This window comes from Amblyomma mixtum, chromosome 7 (assembly GCF_055824585.1).
Source record: "Amblyomma mixtum isolate Tamu chromosome 7, ASM5582458v1, whole genome shotgun sequence".
In the NCBI taxonomy this organism is placed as follows: domain Eukaryota; kingdom Metazoa; phylum Arthropoda; class Arachnida; order Ixodida; family Ixodidae; genus Amblyomma; species Amblyomma mixtum.
In genome coordinates, this window is record NC_143018.1 from 45,069,879 (window position 1) to 45,087,525 (window position 17,647).

Sequence of the window (17,647 nt, forward strand, 5' to 3'; positions counted from 1 at the left end):
CTCTATATATTTCCGCATGAATTATATAGAGTCATGTGGAGAGCATGGAGTAGGTATGGACATTATGGAAAGCGCGTATGGAAACTTACGGACTCATCTGGCGTCATTCACGTTTTAGAGAAGATATATAAAAAAATTATAGAAAGTTTATGGACTCCGTACAAAAAACATATGAATGTCCATGTATCTTTCCACATCATATGGACTACATCTTCTTATAATTCCGTACGAGTGACTCGTACGCAACGTTTTAGTAGAGTGCGATAGAATTAGCAGCTGTTGATTCCTTTACCGGAAGGGCCTTCCCTTTCGGTACGGTGGCGTCACTTCCGTCTGGTGCGGTTACTTTCGTCCAGCCAATGAAGATACTGCGTTCTGGTGACGTCACTTCCCACCAGCCAATGGACGAATTTTATGGCCGATGAAGCATTTTAGCCCCATGGGGCTTCGAATGCTATCGCGTTAAAACAGTCTAGGAAGAAAAACTGGGTGCGCTAGCTGTTGCCACGTCGTTCGATGCCTGACAAGGACTCCTTCCAACGTCATGCCATTCTACAGACGAGGTGAAAGCTCTTCTCGTTGCAAAAAGTCTGGACTTCGTCATCATACCCTAGGGCATGACTTCCATATTCCCGTCACTGGACGTTCGCCTCAATATGACTTTCAAGGGACACGAAGAGTCGATATGCTAAACTGATATCCGATGGACTTGTCCTGAAACCGATGGGACGCATCCGAATGCCAGGCGTCACAACATATAAAAGTTTCTAGCCGTCGTTCCATCACATCGGTAGGGTGAGTAATACGAGGGGATATTTTATTCCTACCATGGGGGTCAAACGTACGCGCGCGGGTGTTTACAGGTGCGGATTATACGCGTGAATATGCGGCATATATTTAATTTCTGCTTAGCGCGTTTATTGCAAATTTAAAAGGCGCGTTACAGCAGTGTGAGCTGTTTTACAGCATAGTAGCATCTTCGTTTCTAGGCTTGTTTATTCTAATTCCCGAAGCACCGGTATGAAGGGTGCCACATTGGCCAAGTTAAATATGTACTGGCCGAGGGAAGTAAGCTCGTCCAACGCACTTCAAGGGATCCTGGAATGATTTTGAGGGGCATATTGTAGTGCAACAGATCTTCACAGGTGTTTTTTGGGGGTATTAGAGTCAAATTCGAAAGCTCTGCGCGGACCCTATCAATTAGAAATAATTTTTAAAAATTGCTGCCCGCAGTCCCTCGTAACCGATTAGGGCGAAGCTCGATCAATCTGTCCACCAACGTCATCGGATAGGGGACGCGCGGTCGGTGACGTGTCAGCCTAATCTGTTGCTAGCTACTGCAGGCAGCAATTTTTAAAAATTATTTATAAATTATAAGGTCCACTCAAAGCTTTCAAATTTGACTCGAATAGCCACAGAGACCACCTCTGCAGATCTGTTGCACTAATATATGCCCCACGAAATCATTTCAGGGTCCCTTTCACAACGGCCGCGTTTTCCAGCTAGTGTCAATGCGAGTTTCCGTAAGACAGCGTGCGAAAGACAAGTACGAGGAGCGACACAGACCAAAAAAAGTGCACTGCCCCTCACCCATCTCAAGTGCCATATTGAGGTTTGTACTCACACTGTCGTGACACCACATTGCTCACCGCATCTGCCTGCAATGGTAATAGAAACGAGATCAAAGAAGTTCACGTCTTCTTTGGTCTGTCAGCCTCGTGCGTTTATTAAAACCGTTTGGTCAGATACCAGCGAGCAAGTTGAGACCGGCCGTCATCTGTGGCTGCCTCAAGCCGAGAAGAGAGTGGAATATGTGTCGGATGCCCCCCTTGATGCGCCTGTAGAGGTTCACCGCGCCTCCGAACGCCACTTTGGAGCCCCTCACGCTACCGATCACCCCCGTGTCGACGAAGTGGGAGATGTCTCTCAGCCGGTTGTGCGCTTGTTGCTGGTCGTGGATCTTGCCGGAGTCAATGCTTCCGATGAACTTGCGGAACTTCTCCTCGGCCACTTGGTTCCTGCGGTAGCGGAGTGTGTAGACGAGAACGCAAGAGGCGTACTGTCAGACATGGCTAACTGGGCTATTTATTAATAAGTTAGCACTTGAAAAGTAAGTGCAAGCACAAGCGGCGACCGCTGTCACATATGTCCACTTCACCGTCACGCGTGGCCGCCTCGATTATAACGACCTTTAGAGTCAGGTTGCGCTTCCCTAGCCTACTCTCGGAACGAACCATTGTTCCGCTTCTTTCAAACGATGTGGCACCCTCTCAGGCGAAAATTCTTCTCCTACTGGTTGAAAACAAACGTATGTGGGAGACGCAGGCGCCATCTGGTTCCAGGAAGAGCCAGCTGTGCCTGCGAAGCGGCAAGTGTGTGTGATCTTGACAACTGCCGCCATCTGTCGCATCCGCCTGTCACTAATATTAACTGCGCATGCGCAATAGGAGCAGGCAGTTTCATCTTCAACTAGTGGGCGCGCATGCGCAGAGCGGCTTTACGAAAAAGGCGGCTTATGCATTAACATTAGAGGGGGCTGTGCAAGCAGAAATGGCGACCACCGTCGGGCATGACGAGTCGGTCCGTTTCACATGCGGTGATTTTTTGGAACGAAAGCTCCACTACACCATGTTTCGCCAAGGTCATCGGGTGCTGCCGCGTGAACTTCAAGCAGCACCTGAAAATGCTAACGCATTCAGACGATCCACCAAGGATCGCCTAAGTTTTTTGTTTATTGATTGATTTATTTATTTATTTATTTATTTATTTATTTATTTATTTATTTATTGATATTATTCAGCTCTTTACTTTGGACCAAAGATGTACGATATCTTTAAAGTTGCACTAAACAGGAATTTGAACTCGTCTTTTTACCTCGTTAACTCGATCTACACGTTCCGAACATTCTTAGAAGCTTGAATTATTCTCCTGAGCGGCCGATTTTCGTAATTTAGATCGGATAAACGTCCCGACCCCCACCTTTTTTTTGAACTCACCGCCGAAGGTAGGAGGAGCAACCAACCTTTCACCCAGTACCGTGGCGGCTTGCCGCTCTGCCATTGGCGGAGTGATACGCAGCGATCGGCGAAAGCAAAGAGTGCACGCGTATTTTTATCTCCATGAGCCTAATTTGCAGCTATGTTGTCTCTGACTGGATCTATTCACGGAAACCGAAAAACACAACAAGAGCGACTGCCACCACGCGACTGCCTGAAAGGCATATTCCACGCGTTAATTGACTCCTCCTACCGCCAGCGGCGAGTTCAAAACAATAGGCGGGAGCCGGAATGTTTAATCGATTTAAATTAGGGAAATCGGCCACACAGGACAATAATTTGAAGTTTCTAAGAATGCTCGGAACGTGTATATCGAGTTCCCGCGGTAAAAATAGGAATTCAGATTCCTCTTTAGTGCACCTTTAAGCGGGTTCCGTACAAAATATACAGAGATTTAGCTTGAACATACGTGGAACTACACAAGCACAAGGGGGACCGAGAGTAGGATCCAGCATTCACGCAGTGCGTGCGGAGACTCACTTTGCGTGCAGCTGTCCAATCTGCCCGTCCAGTTCCCGGAGTCGCTTCTCCATCTGGTCGCGTTCCTCTCCCTCCGCGACTCCGGTTCCTCCGCCGCCGTCCATCTCTCGGCGGATGACGTCACGAGTGGCCGTCATGTTCCGCTCCGTCTCGCGCCCTTCTTGCATCTTCTCCTCGATGTCGCGGATGAGCGGGGCCTCTTTGCGAACAATCTGCCACGCAGGACGACAGTAATTATATTAAGTCATAAATAACAAGAAAAAGTGTCTCTGTCTGTACAGCTTACCGTCTAACAGGCCATGCCAATTGTACTCTAAAGAAATAAGGGCTAGCGTCAAAAGTAATTTGAAAACACACACACAGGCGACGGTGCCAACCTAGGTCCCATTAACCCAATGGAGTTTACTGACCTCACAACCCTACCGTGCTACCCGCCGCATCTCTCCTTCCGTGATTTATCACAGTACATCTATGGAGTCCTCCAGAAATAGCACTTCTGGCTGTCAGTGCCGGTGTGGATGAGTGGGGATCCGTGACGACGGCTCCGAGTTTATCAAGCATGCGCCGAGGTCACAGTAACACAGCGTTTGGACATTATCACATTGCTATGCCAACTGAACATGCTACCCTAAGGGGAACTTCACCAGCAAAGCGTCATAACCACTTATTTTACAGCGACAGCTCCATGTAGCACGTCCCCTGGTCTCGCAGCGTCGGCGTCCCCCCCCCCCCCCTCCCCGACTACTCTCCACTGAAGCGGTGGCCAAGTCGTTTGAGCATTCGCCAAGCATGCGGCAGGGTGCGGGGTTCGATTCCCAGTGCTCCCGGGTACCCACCGGTGATACAATTATAGGTACAAGCTTTCCCCTGCCTGGTTCTCAGCTTCTTTAGGGTGAAATACTTGGGAAATGGGTCTCTGACCCCACCTCAGTAGAGGAAGAAACCTTGTGCCATGACGCTGTTTGGCCACAGATGTCCTTGCGCAATAAAAATTTATTGTCATCATCGTCATGACTACCCGCCACCCCATGTTTAGTTACTGCACTAAGGGCAGCGAGGGTAGGAAAGGAGAGCGCCCACACACATCCCAAATCCTGCCCAGACTCATTGAACAATTTGACTGGCATCAACGTTTCGTATAAGCCAAGCTGCCGCCGAAATTTGAATGGCCACAAAGGTAACTGTCTGATTAATATTTTACTCTTCCAGATGAAAAAAAAGATGTTAAAGAGCCGTCACTTAACCAGCTGTTGTGGCTTATTGATTGATTGATTGGTTGGTTGATTTATTTATTTATTTATTTATTTATTTATTTATTTATTTATTTATTTATTTATTTATTTATTTATTGCATATATTTATTCACTTTCCTCCTTTGGTAGTGTAGCGTGAGTTGTGCTGAATGGAGTGCACGTACCTTATTGCTTGCATTTCTCGCTTGCATTTGAACCATTTTTAATGCATTGTACTGTGTATGTAATATTGCTGTCGAAATGCTCCCCTTGCCTACTCAATCTGTGTTCACAGCTTTTTGTCAGGGGGAGGGTCAACATTCTACAATGCTGAAAATAAACCTGCTTAAATTAATTAATGATTGATTGATTGATTGATTGATTAATTAATTAATTAATTGATTGATTGATTGATTGATTGATTGATTGATTGATTGATTGATTGATTGATTGATTGATTGATTGATTGATTGATTGATTGATTGATTGATTGATTGATTGATTGATTGATTGATTGATTGATTGATTGATTGATTGATTGATTGATTGATTGATTGATTGATTCCGTTGTAAGAAAGGAAACATTGCTCACGTTCTCTCCAATTTTGTCCGCCGTGCTCATATGGCTCGGCCTTGACTCTTGTTCTGATTCTTCCTCCTCTTTATCGCTGCCCATTGCTGGCCTCTGTATCGATTTCTGTAGCGTTCCTTCCTCGGGATTGTTGGACTCTTTCGATTCGTTTTCGCTACTCAGCGTTGACCTCTGCATTGGTTTTTGCAGTACGCTCTCCGGAGACTTGTGGAGTTTGGAGCCATCTGAAAGTAGAAAAAGTGCTAGCAATCGGAAGTAATCATTCATTGAAGGGGCGCCATGACACCTGATGAAAGCGGCGGCCAACTAACTGACAGACGCGTCAGCTTTGCGAGACAGCCATGGAGGGTCTCTGTCTGGCAGCATTGACTACTTGGTCGTCTTCCAAATCCTGGCACTGTGTGGCGCTACAGTGCTCCCTCCTAGACCTTTTGTCAATAACAATAAAACTAAACAGATAAAATGAATGCGGAGGAAAATGAGAGCAACGGGGGCACTACATACTAACTGTTTACACGTGCTTACAGTAAGTCCGTGTCCAGGACGTAATCCAATCGCTAAATAGGGGAAATCAAAAATTCAGTACAGGAGGTCGCGCTTCAGTGAAACGCAAAGGCCTTCCAGTGGTTACCGCTGCTCTGGGAAGAGCTAAGGCGGAAGTGGTTGTGGGGGCCGGTCGCACAGTCGGCAACACAAATGTCGGAAGACGAAAGGCACAGCGGAGGCGGCAGTCGACCCAAAGGTGGGTCCACAACGGCTGATGAGAGTTTTACAGGTCTAGCTTTCCCGCTGCATCGACTCTGCATTGATGGTAATGACGCCACCGTGCCTGAAGGTCAAGTAGCTTTAGAGCAGTGTAGGTCCTTGGGGAAGAGAAACGTGCAGGACATACTCGTACGCGTGGCTGTGAAAGATTGGTGCTCTTCGTATGTTGTCGAAAACGGTGAAGGCTGCGGGCCGGCATCGTACACAAAATCCGTGGAGATGCATTCGATGGGCGCAGGCAGCGACTTCGGGTGCGGCGGAATTGAGGTGTTGAAACGCTTGAGTCGGGCCTCTGGCGCTGCTGTGAATACAGCGGCACGGTCTAAGTGGCCCCTGTAGCTGCCTGGGCGATCACAGCGAGCTACCCTTCATATGGTAAAGATTCGGCATTGCAACTAAGGTTCAAGACGGGTGACACTGGGATATATACAGTAATCCGAAGACGGTTCACCATTGCGCAGAAGGACCTCAGCCGTTGAGACACATGGGTGTGGTGAGGGGCATAGAGTTGCTTACTATTACCTAGAGGGAAAGCTGGCGGCGCTGCACTTCAGCCACCATGGACGCTCAAAGCATCATGGGACGGTGAGCTACTTGGTGCGGGACAGTCGTATTTTTTCAGGAGCACGGAGTGGCACTACTGAGATGTTTCATTCCAAAAACGCTGTTCGTGTGTGTGCAGACGACTTTCGAGCGAACGCGGGGTGCAAAAGTCATAGTGAAAACGCAACGACACACGACGCCAATAAAAGGTTTCACTTTTCCGAAATGCCATTAAAAAACCTGTTAAAGTATCTAAGCAACAACATTTTTTTTTAAAACATATTTACTTTTGAAAATGCACCTGTTAATTACGAAATATTAGTATTTGTAGTGTTCATTACTTGGCCAATAGGAAAGCTAGCCCTCTCTTATTTTGGGCAAACGTTGCACTTAAAGGCTTTTCTCCTCGTTTGTTGCAATTTACAGACAGGATATTGAATGTCAGGACATTCGTATTTTTCGAACAGCTTTATTTTTGCATTACTTTTTGGCCAGAAGTTGTAGTTCTGCAGTAGGTAGCTCACCGCCCCATGATGCTTTGAGCGCCCATGGTGGCTGAAGTGGTCTCGAAGGAGCTCCACGCAAACTCCCATAGAAGGGGCGCCAGCTTTCCCTCTAGGTAATGGTAAGAAACTCTATGGTGAGGGGTCAGGAAATTGGTGCGAATCCGGTGCCGCCAAGTCCTGAGACGCGCATGGCAACGAGTTTGTGACGATGAATGGAGGGCGTCGACACACAGTACTGCTCACGGGAAAGCAGGGCTACGCTTGTTACGTCTTGACACGCTCAAAATGCGGCTGGTATACACGCTCAAAGGCACTGGTATGCAGGCCACCTATAAGACGCTTCTTGGCGAAGTAGAACCAAGTGGCTTGGCTGGCGACGCCGTGAATATAAAAATGGGACCCGAGAGTAGCGAACCAGCGTGGGGGGTCGTGGTCGTAAAAAGGAGCTAATCCGTGCAGCTCAGGGAAATCAGTCTGACTGCACGGCATTTTTGTTACGGTCTACTTGGCGCCAATGTGACCTGTGCTGGTATGCGGCTTTGCTTCTGGTGTACCAGTGCCGGTGCAGAGAAAAAAAAAACTCATGAACATCATAGAGAGAAAGACGATTGAAAGCGGTTATGATTACGCGGCAAACCATGTAGTTGTTTTGTTTTTTTTTTCTGGCGAAACCAGAAGGACAGTGATGGCCCTTCAATACGTTTCATGCCAAAGTCGACTGCCGGGTAGGCAATCAGACTGACATGTTTTCTTTTGTTCTGCTTTCGTTTTTCTTCTTCTCGAACTCGAGTTGCTAGTCCAATACTTTCGAGTATTAAGAACCAGTTCTCAAGGCGCTGGGAGGTCCTGAGTCTTACCTTGAGAAAAAGTTATATTAAAAAAATTAAACCACAGAACTTATCGTGGATATCGTCTGTGGACGGGAAACGCGTTTGTGGACGGGATGTGGACGGGATCGTTGTGGAGATCGTGGATATCGAGGTCTGGTCAAGTGCGCTAGCAAAGGACGTAGTGGTGTGTACCAAAGAAATCCCAGAGGAGCTACAAGAAGTTGAGGTAGACAGTAGCCTAGTGAAACTGTGGGAAAGCAGAGCAGCAATAACCGCGAGATGGCAGAAGAAAAAGACAAACAGGAAACTCGAGCTCAAAATAGCGGAGCTAAACAAAGCAGTCGAGGAACACAGCGAGCAACTAACCAGGCAGCAATGGAAGCGAATGTACAGCCAAGTATGAGAGGCAAACTAGACCACCATCAAACCTGGCAGCTGCTGAGGCATCTACTTAACCCAAACGCTAGCAAATCTAAAACGCAGAACAGACTCATCATCTCACAACAGTATGAAGGAACCAGTGCAGAGTTACTCGCACTCGTAACAAATATGTACGTCCCCCAACACCCGCGCAGAACTCTACCAGAGTACAAAGGCAGCAAAAACAACGAGATAGACGCGAACCTAAATGTAGCGGAAGTCAAAGCTGCGGCTATGCAACTAAAAACATCAGCAGCAGAAATTGACAGAATCACAAAAGTCACCTGCTATATGAACGAGTGCTGGAAACGCGACAAAATACCGAAGTCGTGTAAAATAGCGAAAATCATCCTCATTACGAAACAAGGCAAACCGCTGAGCCTCGAACACCTTAGTCCAATCTCTGTGACATCCTGTGTAGGGAAGCCACTGGAACATGTAAACACGCTCACAAAACACACAGAAAGAAACGAGCATCTACCGGCAACCATGGTAGGCTTCAGACCCGATCTACATACGAAGGACGTCATGTTGCGGCGCAAAGAACACATTCTGGTCCCCAATACTCCAGCTTAAGACACCAGAGCCGTCTTAGCGTTGGATCTGACGAAAGCCTTCGACAGTGTGTTTCGTCCAGTTTGCGACGTTCTTCACTCTTACGAAATAGTAAAGAGCTAACTTAATGCTACCTGAAAAGCAACCCGCCGCGGTGGCTCAGTGGTTACGGCGCTCGGCTGCTGACTCGAAAGACGCGGGTTCGATCCCGGCCGCGGCGGCCGTATTTCGATGGAAATGAAATTCTAGAGGCCCGTATACTGTGCGATCTCAGTGCACATTAAAGAACCCCAGGTGGTCGAAATTTCCGGAGCCCTCCACTACGGCGTCCCTCATAGCCTGAGTTGCTTTGGGACGTAAACTCCAAGAAACCAGAAACCTGAAAAGTCACGAAACACCTGAACGAAGCAGAAATTTCCGTTGCGCTTGCGATCACTACTCAGCCCAATATGATTACTATCTGATTCACAGGCCGCCGGTATAAACTTCATTAGAGGTCAACTTTGCACCAGATCCAACAAAATTCGAAGGTAAACAACCCCAAGATACCAGGAGTAACAGTCACTTTAATTCCTGGGAATAATGGCACCCATGCCGCTGCCCGAAAGCTCGCAAATCGGGTCCCACATACGGAGACTTATGAGAAGACGTAATCATTATTCTTATGTCATGACATACTACAACATTACAGCCTTAGTCGACAGTATACCTCCATTTTCACAAATATAGCTAACCAAAAGAAAACGACGCAACCATCTGCATACTTCAAAGCAATACATTCCACCACCCCTACCTCATGCTTGAAATTTACCCCCCACCCTCTACCCCATAAAGTTTTGTACATTCATTCACTAATGCTGCGTGGCTCTTACTGGTCTTATTGGAAAGTTGAATATTTTCAAATCGGTTTAAAGCTGCCAAACACACAGGAACTAGACGCACCACAGTATAATATGATAAGACGTGTAGTTACATCGAGGCATCACCGTATAAACGCCATGAAAGAATCAAATGTTAGGATAGTAAGCAGAACCTGCATGCTCCGGCTCCCCAGCAATATTCTCAGCGGAGGTCTGTAAATCCTCTCACCGGAGGTCTGTACTCGTGAAGTAGCCACCAGTGCCATGAGCAGCAACGTGGGAAAGCACCTTGCCATCCCGAAAAGCACCGCTGCGGCGGTTTCTGCGCGAATGGTCCAAGCAGGCCTTGTCGGCGCAATTAGTAGCGGAACACAGATCGTTTCCTTTCTTTTTTTTCGCGGCCGACATATGCGCAGACCTCATTTCCGCTCCTATTTACGTACTTGTCTTCTGCATTTCTTGTCAATGGCGCTAACAGTCAAAGGGCCCGCGAGCGGTTCCTTTGTAACGCCGCGTAGCACACAGTCAGTTGGGCAACAAAAGGCCAACTTTCGCTACACCTTAGTTTACTGGCACATTGTCATTGGCTTGTGCTTCTTTTCATTATACTACTTTTTTTTTCCTAAAATGAACAGTAATTGATATGAATGACCAACCGAAACCCTACCCAAAAACACAATAGAAAATTTCCTGTCGTCACGCCCGATAATATTGTAACATTTTGGGTTTTGAACTCTTCGTAGCGACAGAAATTCTTGCTGTAACAACAAAACTTCCCGTCGAAAAGTCAACGGTTTCTGCACTATGCGCTTTCGGCTCTCGTACCAGATAGAGCCAGCTCTGTCGCGACGGCTGTCTACTGTGCAACATTAGAGAAAACTCTGTCGTTACCGCAGGACGACAGAAATCTTTTGTCACATTTTGAGAACGACTCTCTAGTCACTTTCCACTCAGAAGCGCCTTCACTTTAGAGAGCCCCGCAGCTGGTGTTCTTCACGTACAGGAGAAAGAGCTGAACTTATCCAAGCTTAGAGCTGATGCCAACATGATGATAGGCAGAGTACTAATGATAGGCACTGAAGAACGCCATCTGGTGAAGAACATATAATACAAAACCCACTTCTTTTTGTTATATTTATTTAATGATAGATGGCGTGGGGCTAAGTGTTGTCGATCAGGTGATTTGGGGCTTGCGGGGATTCTTGCATCTGGGAACCTTGAACCGCTAAACTCAGTGCCTCGAAGTATCACTCGTACCAGAGAGGTATTCCAAGCGAAAGATGTTTAACAACGTTGGCCATTTAGAAGCATACTCGCAGATACGTGAACATCGGGACTTACCATACTAGCCACGTCAGCCGTGTACTATATAACGACACCCCAATGAGTCTCAACACAAGGAAATAGCCTAGGAATTGTCTGCGTTGAATCTTGAACGCCCTCAAGCGTTGCAGACTAGCTAGGCGCTGTTCTTTACTTTAATGGAAGGCAGGGGAGTCCTGACGTTTATCAACTGGCCGAAATCTTACTTGTATTCCGTGTAAAGCCTTCTGAGTCCACCGGTGTGTCCTGGCGACAGCTTTGTAGCCAATCGTCGCTCCGATTATTGTTTTAGGGGTTGCGGTGTCTTCGGCCACAGAAAGAGAAAATAGATGCGCTGGTGTCATATTGGTACGATCTGGAGGGCATTCCTTGGAAAAGAACTTGTGTCGGCCAGGGAACTACTGGCCCTCATGCAGTATTACAGCGACGTGAAGTGAACTGGCGACTTGAGACTACCCAGAAACCGTAACTCGGCTCATTGGTTACAACTATGAGACAAAAGAATCGGAAGCTCTCCACGTGGCGCATTTATTTCGCATGCGCTAAATCCCGGCGATCAAGTTGACACCCGCTTGAACCGACCGCAGCTTCTTGAAGCCCAGGATGCCGTGGAAGATGTTCGCGATTCCTATGAAGATGTTCCTGTAGAAATTGATGATCCCCGCGCACAGTGACACGCAGGCGTTGACGTAATGCATCACCACCTGGCTACAGAACTGTGCGATGCCGCCCAACTCGGCGCGCGCCTGCCGCTGGGTACGGATTCTCCCCGAGTCGATGCCGCCGACGAAGTTGCGGAAACGGTTCTCGGCCTCCCGGTTCCTGCGAAAGCGAGTTGTACCGCATATAACAGCAATCTGACCATAAATGAAAAGTACGGCTCGGTGGCAGTTCTGGGTCATTGGTTTGTGCCAGGCCATCACTGACTGATTGACTAGTTAGTGGACTGATTTATTACTTGATTGATTGACTGATTTATTTATTTATTTATTGATTGATTGATTGATTGATTGATTGATTGATTGATTGATTGATTGATTGATTGATTGATTGATTGATTGATTGATTGATTGATTGATTGATTGCCATCTCCTGTGGGAGTGCCCTGTCTTTGCGAACGAAAGGCGTAAGCTGCGTTGTGCTCTGGGCCACCTTGACCCTCGCCCCTTCACAGAGGTCAAGATCCTCGGTCCGTGGCCACAACAGTCGACTGACATCATGGCTTACAAGGCACTGTTTTGTTTTTTGCGAGGGGCTGCATTGATTGACAAGTTGTGACTGTTTCTCGTTCAGTCTCTCTTCCCTTGCCCAACGCAGGGTAGCCAACCGAAAACCTTTCTGGTTAACATCCCTGCCTTTCCCCTCTCTGTATCTATCTAACATTCATAATTATTCACCCAAGGATGCTGGACCTATTCCATTTAATGCTGTACTGTGTCAGATGCCCTCCCCCCCCCCCCCCCTCCACCGGCGTTCTTCTCTAATCTCATCCGTCTTTTTGGCATTCTGCCGCCCTCTGCTACGCTTGCCTTCTCTCGGGATCCACTCCGTTACCCTTAAGGACCAGCGGTTATCCTGCCTTCTCATTACATGCCCTGCCCAAGCCCATTTCTTCCTCTTGATTTCAACTAGGATGTAATTATCTCGCCTTTGTTCCCTGACCCGCTCTGCCCTCTTCCGATCGCTTAACATTACACCTATCATTTTCCTTTCGATAGCTCGCTGCGCTGAAAACGCAGAGCGCCAACCATGCGACATCCCAATGTAAGGGCAGGTGGAAGGGGGAGTGGGCGGAGGGTGAATAATACAAAATTAAAGGAGAACAATGCAGAGGAGCGCTACCATGTGCACACAAGAACAACACTCATCATACATGTTAGTCAAAGAGACCCGCGTTGAACTTTTTCAAAGCTTATCATAGGAAGGACGAGCATCAGGCCGACGACGTCTGTACCCTCAACAAAAACCGGAAAGGTCTCGGCGCTGTCAGGATCCGTTAATGGTTATCTAGTTGAACTGAAGAAGAAGTTAGCATGTACAGGACCTGTATTGCGGAGACAGGATAACCCACGGCCGCTTCGGGTACCGGATTTGATCATAAGAGAAGGCAAGTGCAGCAGGGAGGGGCAGGTGGGATTGGCAGGTCTACGAGGGTAATGTGACCGCAGTTGGCGCAGGGCAGGGTCAACCGCCGCTCACTTGGCACGCAGCCCAGCGAGTCGGTCGTCCAGCTGGTGGAGCTGCCTCTCCATGCGGAAGCTTCCCCTCACGCTGCCGCTCTTCTTAGCTTCGGCCAGCTCCCGCCGGATGGCGGCGCGCACGGCTGTCAGGTTGCGCTCCGCCTCCAAGCCCTCGTTTATCTGTATCTCCACCTGGCGTATCAGCGGGGCCTGCTCACGCACAACCTGTAGGAGATACGCAAGACACTTTATCACCCAGTATGCGCCCACGATACTCTATTTGTGACCGCGCGAACGTCCGTATAACCGCTCCCGAGTCCTTGTGCGTCGGTTTAAAGAACAAAACGCCGTTGCGTCTTGGACCTTATAGTTGAGCTCCGCGTCGATTGATTGATTCATTCATTCATTGATCACTCGATCGATCGCTCGATCGACTGAGTGACTGGTTGATTGACCGATTGATTGATTGATCGCTCTATCGATCCCTCGATCGGCTGACTGGTTGACTTTTTGATTGATTTATTGATTGATTGATTGATTGATTTATTGATTGATTGATTGAACAGGCAGAAGGAACATAAAACTACCAGTTTACCTGCACGGCAAAATTGTTCCTGTTGCTGTTGTCGTGAACGCTTTCAAAACTGATGCTTGGCTGCCACTGAAAATCTGTGTCCTCTGCTGCTTGATTCTGCACAATGCGGTTCGTGCTGCTCGCACCTCGGAATGCTGGAAGGTAAAAAAATAATAATTTAATTAAACATTTCATCTGTACGTGCTTGCTTTTTCAGGTTCGGAACACGAAGCTCTGCTTATTTATCCGCACTTGACCTTGGCTCTCTCTCTCTCTCTCTCTCTCTCTCTCTCTCTCTCTCTCTCTCTCTCTCTCTCTCTCTCTCTCTCAGTTAAGGTTTTATTTTTTCAACAAACGCAATTTCCTTGGGCGGAATCCTGCTGCTGATAACTTCCAGTGGTGTCACGAGGGGTGTGCGGTCCGCATTGGGTGCAGAGCTCAATAAGGTTCAGTTGCAGCATATAAGGCGGGCAGGGGCATGTTGTGCCTTTCTTAACTGCAAATGAGCTTAATGTTTTAACTCCGGAGCTCGCCGCCTTCTCTGAGTAGCTGTCTGAGAGCGAACTTTAAGCCGAAATACCTGGGCTACGGGGAAACCTCGAAGTGGTGTGCGTTGACCTGGATGAGGCCAAGCATTGGTCAGCATTCCACTTCTATACATGCATCCTTCAGTTGGATTTTTTCATCTTGCTGAACCTTTTGCACTAGACGTTAAAATATTCCTCAGGATATCCCGGCCTGGGGCGTCATGAAAGGGTCGGGAGATCTCATTTGAAACCTATCAAAATCTACTTAGTATCTACAATGCAAACATCTAGGTTCTCAGTCCCTGCAGTATTATCTTGTGGAAGAAAACTGGCAAAAAGCATCGAAGTTGAAGAAATGGTAAGCAGCTTTGCAGCCCTCATGGTGAGAAAAAAACAACTTATTACCTCTTTTTTTTTATCCATACAAATCTAAGTGAGGAAATTCGTTCACCAAGTGTTTATAAGGCCAGATCTGATTTCGCTTATGCATATCAGCGCGGCCACAATTTCTCATACGGATGAAGATGTAGGTTCCACCGTCAAATGCGAGGTTAAACGATTAAACCAAAGCTATAACAGCTTTTCCTGTATGACTAATGCACTAAGCCGGTGAGCTTAGCTCTACAAATCTTTTTTTTCCCTTCCTTCCCATTAGACAGCTAGTTCAGCTGTCAGGCATGACGTCAGAAGTCGCAACTATCAATGGCAGAAGATGTTGAAGAATGATTCAGGGAAAGAATGCGGCCAAAACTTTATAAACCGGCTTTGGAAGGGTAAGGAATCGTCAGATATTACAGGCTTCATTACCTCAGTTTGGCTTCCTGCAGAAAAAAAAAAACAACGGCTTATCTCGTAGACAGAAATCGAACGAAACATGCATTAGCCAGAAAGTTAACATAGCATGGATTCGCTTTTGTTGTTTTTATCTGATTGCGAACGGGTATTTATGTTTTGGGAATTTCGCTGCGAACTCCAAGATTTCCCCCGCGAAACGCACACCTGCGGTTGAGGGCTTAAGGTTCACCTCAGCCAGAATCGGAGAGGCGGTTGTTCGACTCTCGGCTCGTTTCGAAAATGCGTGATGTGCATGGCGGTATTGGAAATCTGCACGTTATGTTATGTGAGTATGCGTCATGAAAGTTCCAGAAGAAAAGTGACCCAAATTAATGCGTAATTTCAGTATAGGACTGCCTATCAAAGAACGATGGTACATTTAAGGAGTTTCCCGTTCTTTAATTGCATAAACACATGCTGTACCTTGTCATCCCTAATAAAAACGGTCCATAGACAGTCTATAGACTTCTTATAAATTCTATTCCCTTTCTATAGATATTTTTTGTCTGTTCGCACACATCTAAACAGAAACGAGTAAAACGGGATTAGGCTGTCCTTTAGGGCACTCCCATTTCAGAAGGGAATGCGCTAGAGGACAGTCTACTCCCTTTTAACTCCAATATATATAGGTGTATTAATTTTTAGAGTGCAGTCTAGACACTGTCTATAGATAAAAGTCTACTAAATGTATGTGACCATGAATCTTTAGATTGTCTATCGGATTGTATATCTATAGACTGTCTATCGGATTTGTATTGCCTGTAGACTGTTCTCTAGGATTTGTCTACAGACAGTTTATGGACGTTATAGACAGTCTATGAGGCGCTGAGAAACTTGGACATTTACTCATGCAAAACGCGTGGATACGCTGTGGGCAAAGAATATATACAATAGCATTGACAATAATCAAAACATAAACCTGCTGATGCGCGACAGCACACGCATACCTGAGTTGGCATTGCGTATTATGTTCCTGGCGGCAAGCAAAGGCAGCAACGTTGCATCGGTCAGGCAGAAGAGAGGCAGCAGGAGTATGGATGACGAGAAGACCGTCCAACGCATGTTCTCTCGTGCTAGTAGCACACCCTGCGGCACAGCGCAGAGGGTCCCGATTTCGGCGTTAAGCTTACTGTCCGTGCAACGCCAACGCGTCCTCCTCCTATATGGCGGCCGCGGGTAATTCCTTGCGCTTCCTTGAGACTTACGGGCCCTGAAGAGAAGAAAAACGGTAGCGGTAGTCTGCAGCATGCAGCACATGAAGTCTCTCTGGAAGTCCAATCATAATCGAGAACGACGGATTACCCTCGCCACCTTCTCTAAAGATGTACGGACAAAAAGGCATAGGCAACGACTTCTCGTAATCCTCTCTACCGTCGGCACATCCTCTCCTTTCCGGCCGCGCTATGAGCGGTCAGTTTGCCGCACGCAGGGACTAAATTTTCTTGCCCACGATGCGGTCGCTGTTCACTCCTGACGCTTCCGCGAAGCCTGAGAGAAACGGTGACAAAGATCGACTGCTGAACAAAATAACAACGTGCTCGGTATGTCGTCCACTCGCTCACAATCCCTGGTAACAACAGGACGCAAAGATTGGGTGCTGGACAAAAGGGAACTGGCTCGACAAGTATTCGGCCTGTCTTGAGTAGGATGTCGCAGTCGGTTATTTACAAGCAAGTCGTGACTCCTTCGTTATGGAACGCTTCCGGCCAGCAGGTGTAAGACACCATGTTCCCAGGAACGGGACCGCTCGACAGACGCGGCCTGGGCTAGCTACATTTTGTCAAGCGCTCAGCTCGTGCGCGAAAATAACCAGCAAAAATAGATAGCTCGTGGTTTTCTGATGGATTTTTATGAATGTCTATGAGACGTGAAGAATTGTTATACTTGAATGAGGAGTGAAAAACCCTCATTGCGACTTAAGAATCATGACTTTTTGTGGACCTCTCCAAGTTTATACGTAGCGAGTCAAAGCCAGCCAACGCTAAAGCCAGCGGCTGTGCGGTTCAGGAACGATAACTTAGTTAGCTATTAAGTTCTGACAACGCGAATCGCGAACAGTTGTGCGCACATGTATGTACATGTCGGCGCATAATATTGTGCGCACGTATCAGGCCGCAAGCATCTTCATGCACTAAAATCTCTGGGCGTGGAGTTCTTCGCGGGCCTTATAATTTTTCAATGCCCGTCAGAGCTTCCGCTGTGATGAGATTGCAGCTAGACGGTTTAAAAGGAAGGAACAGCCTGAAGAAACACGGGCACACGAAGGAACGACACATACACGAGCGCTGTCGTGTGTGTGTCGTTCCTTCGTGTGTCCGTGTTTATTCGCGCTGTCTCTTCCTTTTAAATGTATGACCAACTATCACGGAA

At 47.4% G+C, this 17,647-nt stretch overlaps 2 protein-coding genes across 2 annotated transcripts; both read right to left on the reverse strand.

The window, feature by feature from the left end:
• Positions 1 to 1,741: 1,741 nt before the first annotated feature.
• On the reverse strand, positions 1,742 to 10,135 carry LOC149335877 (uncharacterized). Its single transcript, XM_089554580.1, has 4 exons — positions 10,069 to 10,135; positions 5,361 to 5,584; positions 3,537 to 3,748; positions 1,742 to 2,018 (listed from the first exon to the last, which is right to left on the reverse strand). The coding sequence occupies exons 1-4, from the start codon at positions 10,133 to 10,135 to the stop codon at positions 1,742 to 1,744; spliced, it is 780 nt and encodes a 259-aa protein (XP_089410706.1).
• A 1,569-nt stretch (positions 10,136 to 11,704) lies between these two features.
• LOC149335878 (uncharacterized) lies at positions 11,705 to 16,339 on the reverse strand. Its single transcript, XM_089554035.1, has 4 exons — positions 16,225 to 16,339; positions 13,938 to 14,071; positions 13,362 to 13,567; positions 11,705 to 11,984 (listed from the first exon to the last, which is right to left on the reverse strand). The coding sequence occupies exons 1-4, from the start codon at positions 16,337 to 16,339 to the stop codon at positions 11,705 to 11,707; spliced, it is 735 nt and encodes a 244-aa protein (XP_089410161.1).
• Positions 16,340 to 17,647: the final 1,308 nt, after the last annotated feature.

Excerpts from the sequence above, each read along its gene's own strand:
- LOC149335877 (XM_089554580.1), bottom strand. The coding sequence starts at position 10,135 with ATGGCAAGGTGCTTTCCCACGTTGCTGCTCATGGCACTGGTGGCTACT. Across the intron at positions 5,585-10,068 it reads TTCACGAGTACAGACCTCCG|ATGGCTCCAAACTCCACAAG; the intron begins GTGAGAGGATTT and ends TTCTACTTTCAG. Across the intron at positions 3,749-5,360 it reads CGGACAAAATTGGAGAGAAC|ATTGTTCGCAAAGAGGCCCC; the intron begins GTGAGCAATGTT and ends CCTGCGTGGCAG.
- LOC149335878 (XM_089554035.1), bottom strand. The coding sequence starts at position 16,339 with ATGCGTTGGACGGTCTTCTCGTCATCCATACTCCTGCTGCCTCTCTTC. Across the intron at positions 14,072-16,224 it reads AATACGCAATGCCAACTCAG|CATTCCGAGGTGCGAGCAGC; the intron begins GTATGCGTGTGC and ends TTTACCTTCCAG. Across the intron at positions 11,985-13,361 it reads CTCGCTGGGCTGCGTGCCAA|GAACCGGGAGGCCGAGAACC; the intron begins GTGAGCGGCGGT and ends TCGCTTTCGCAG.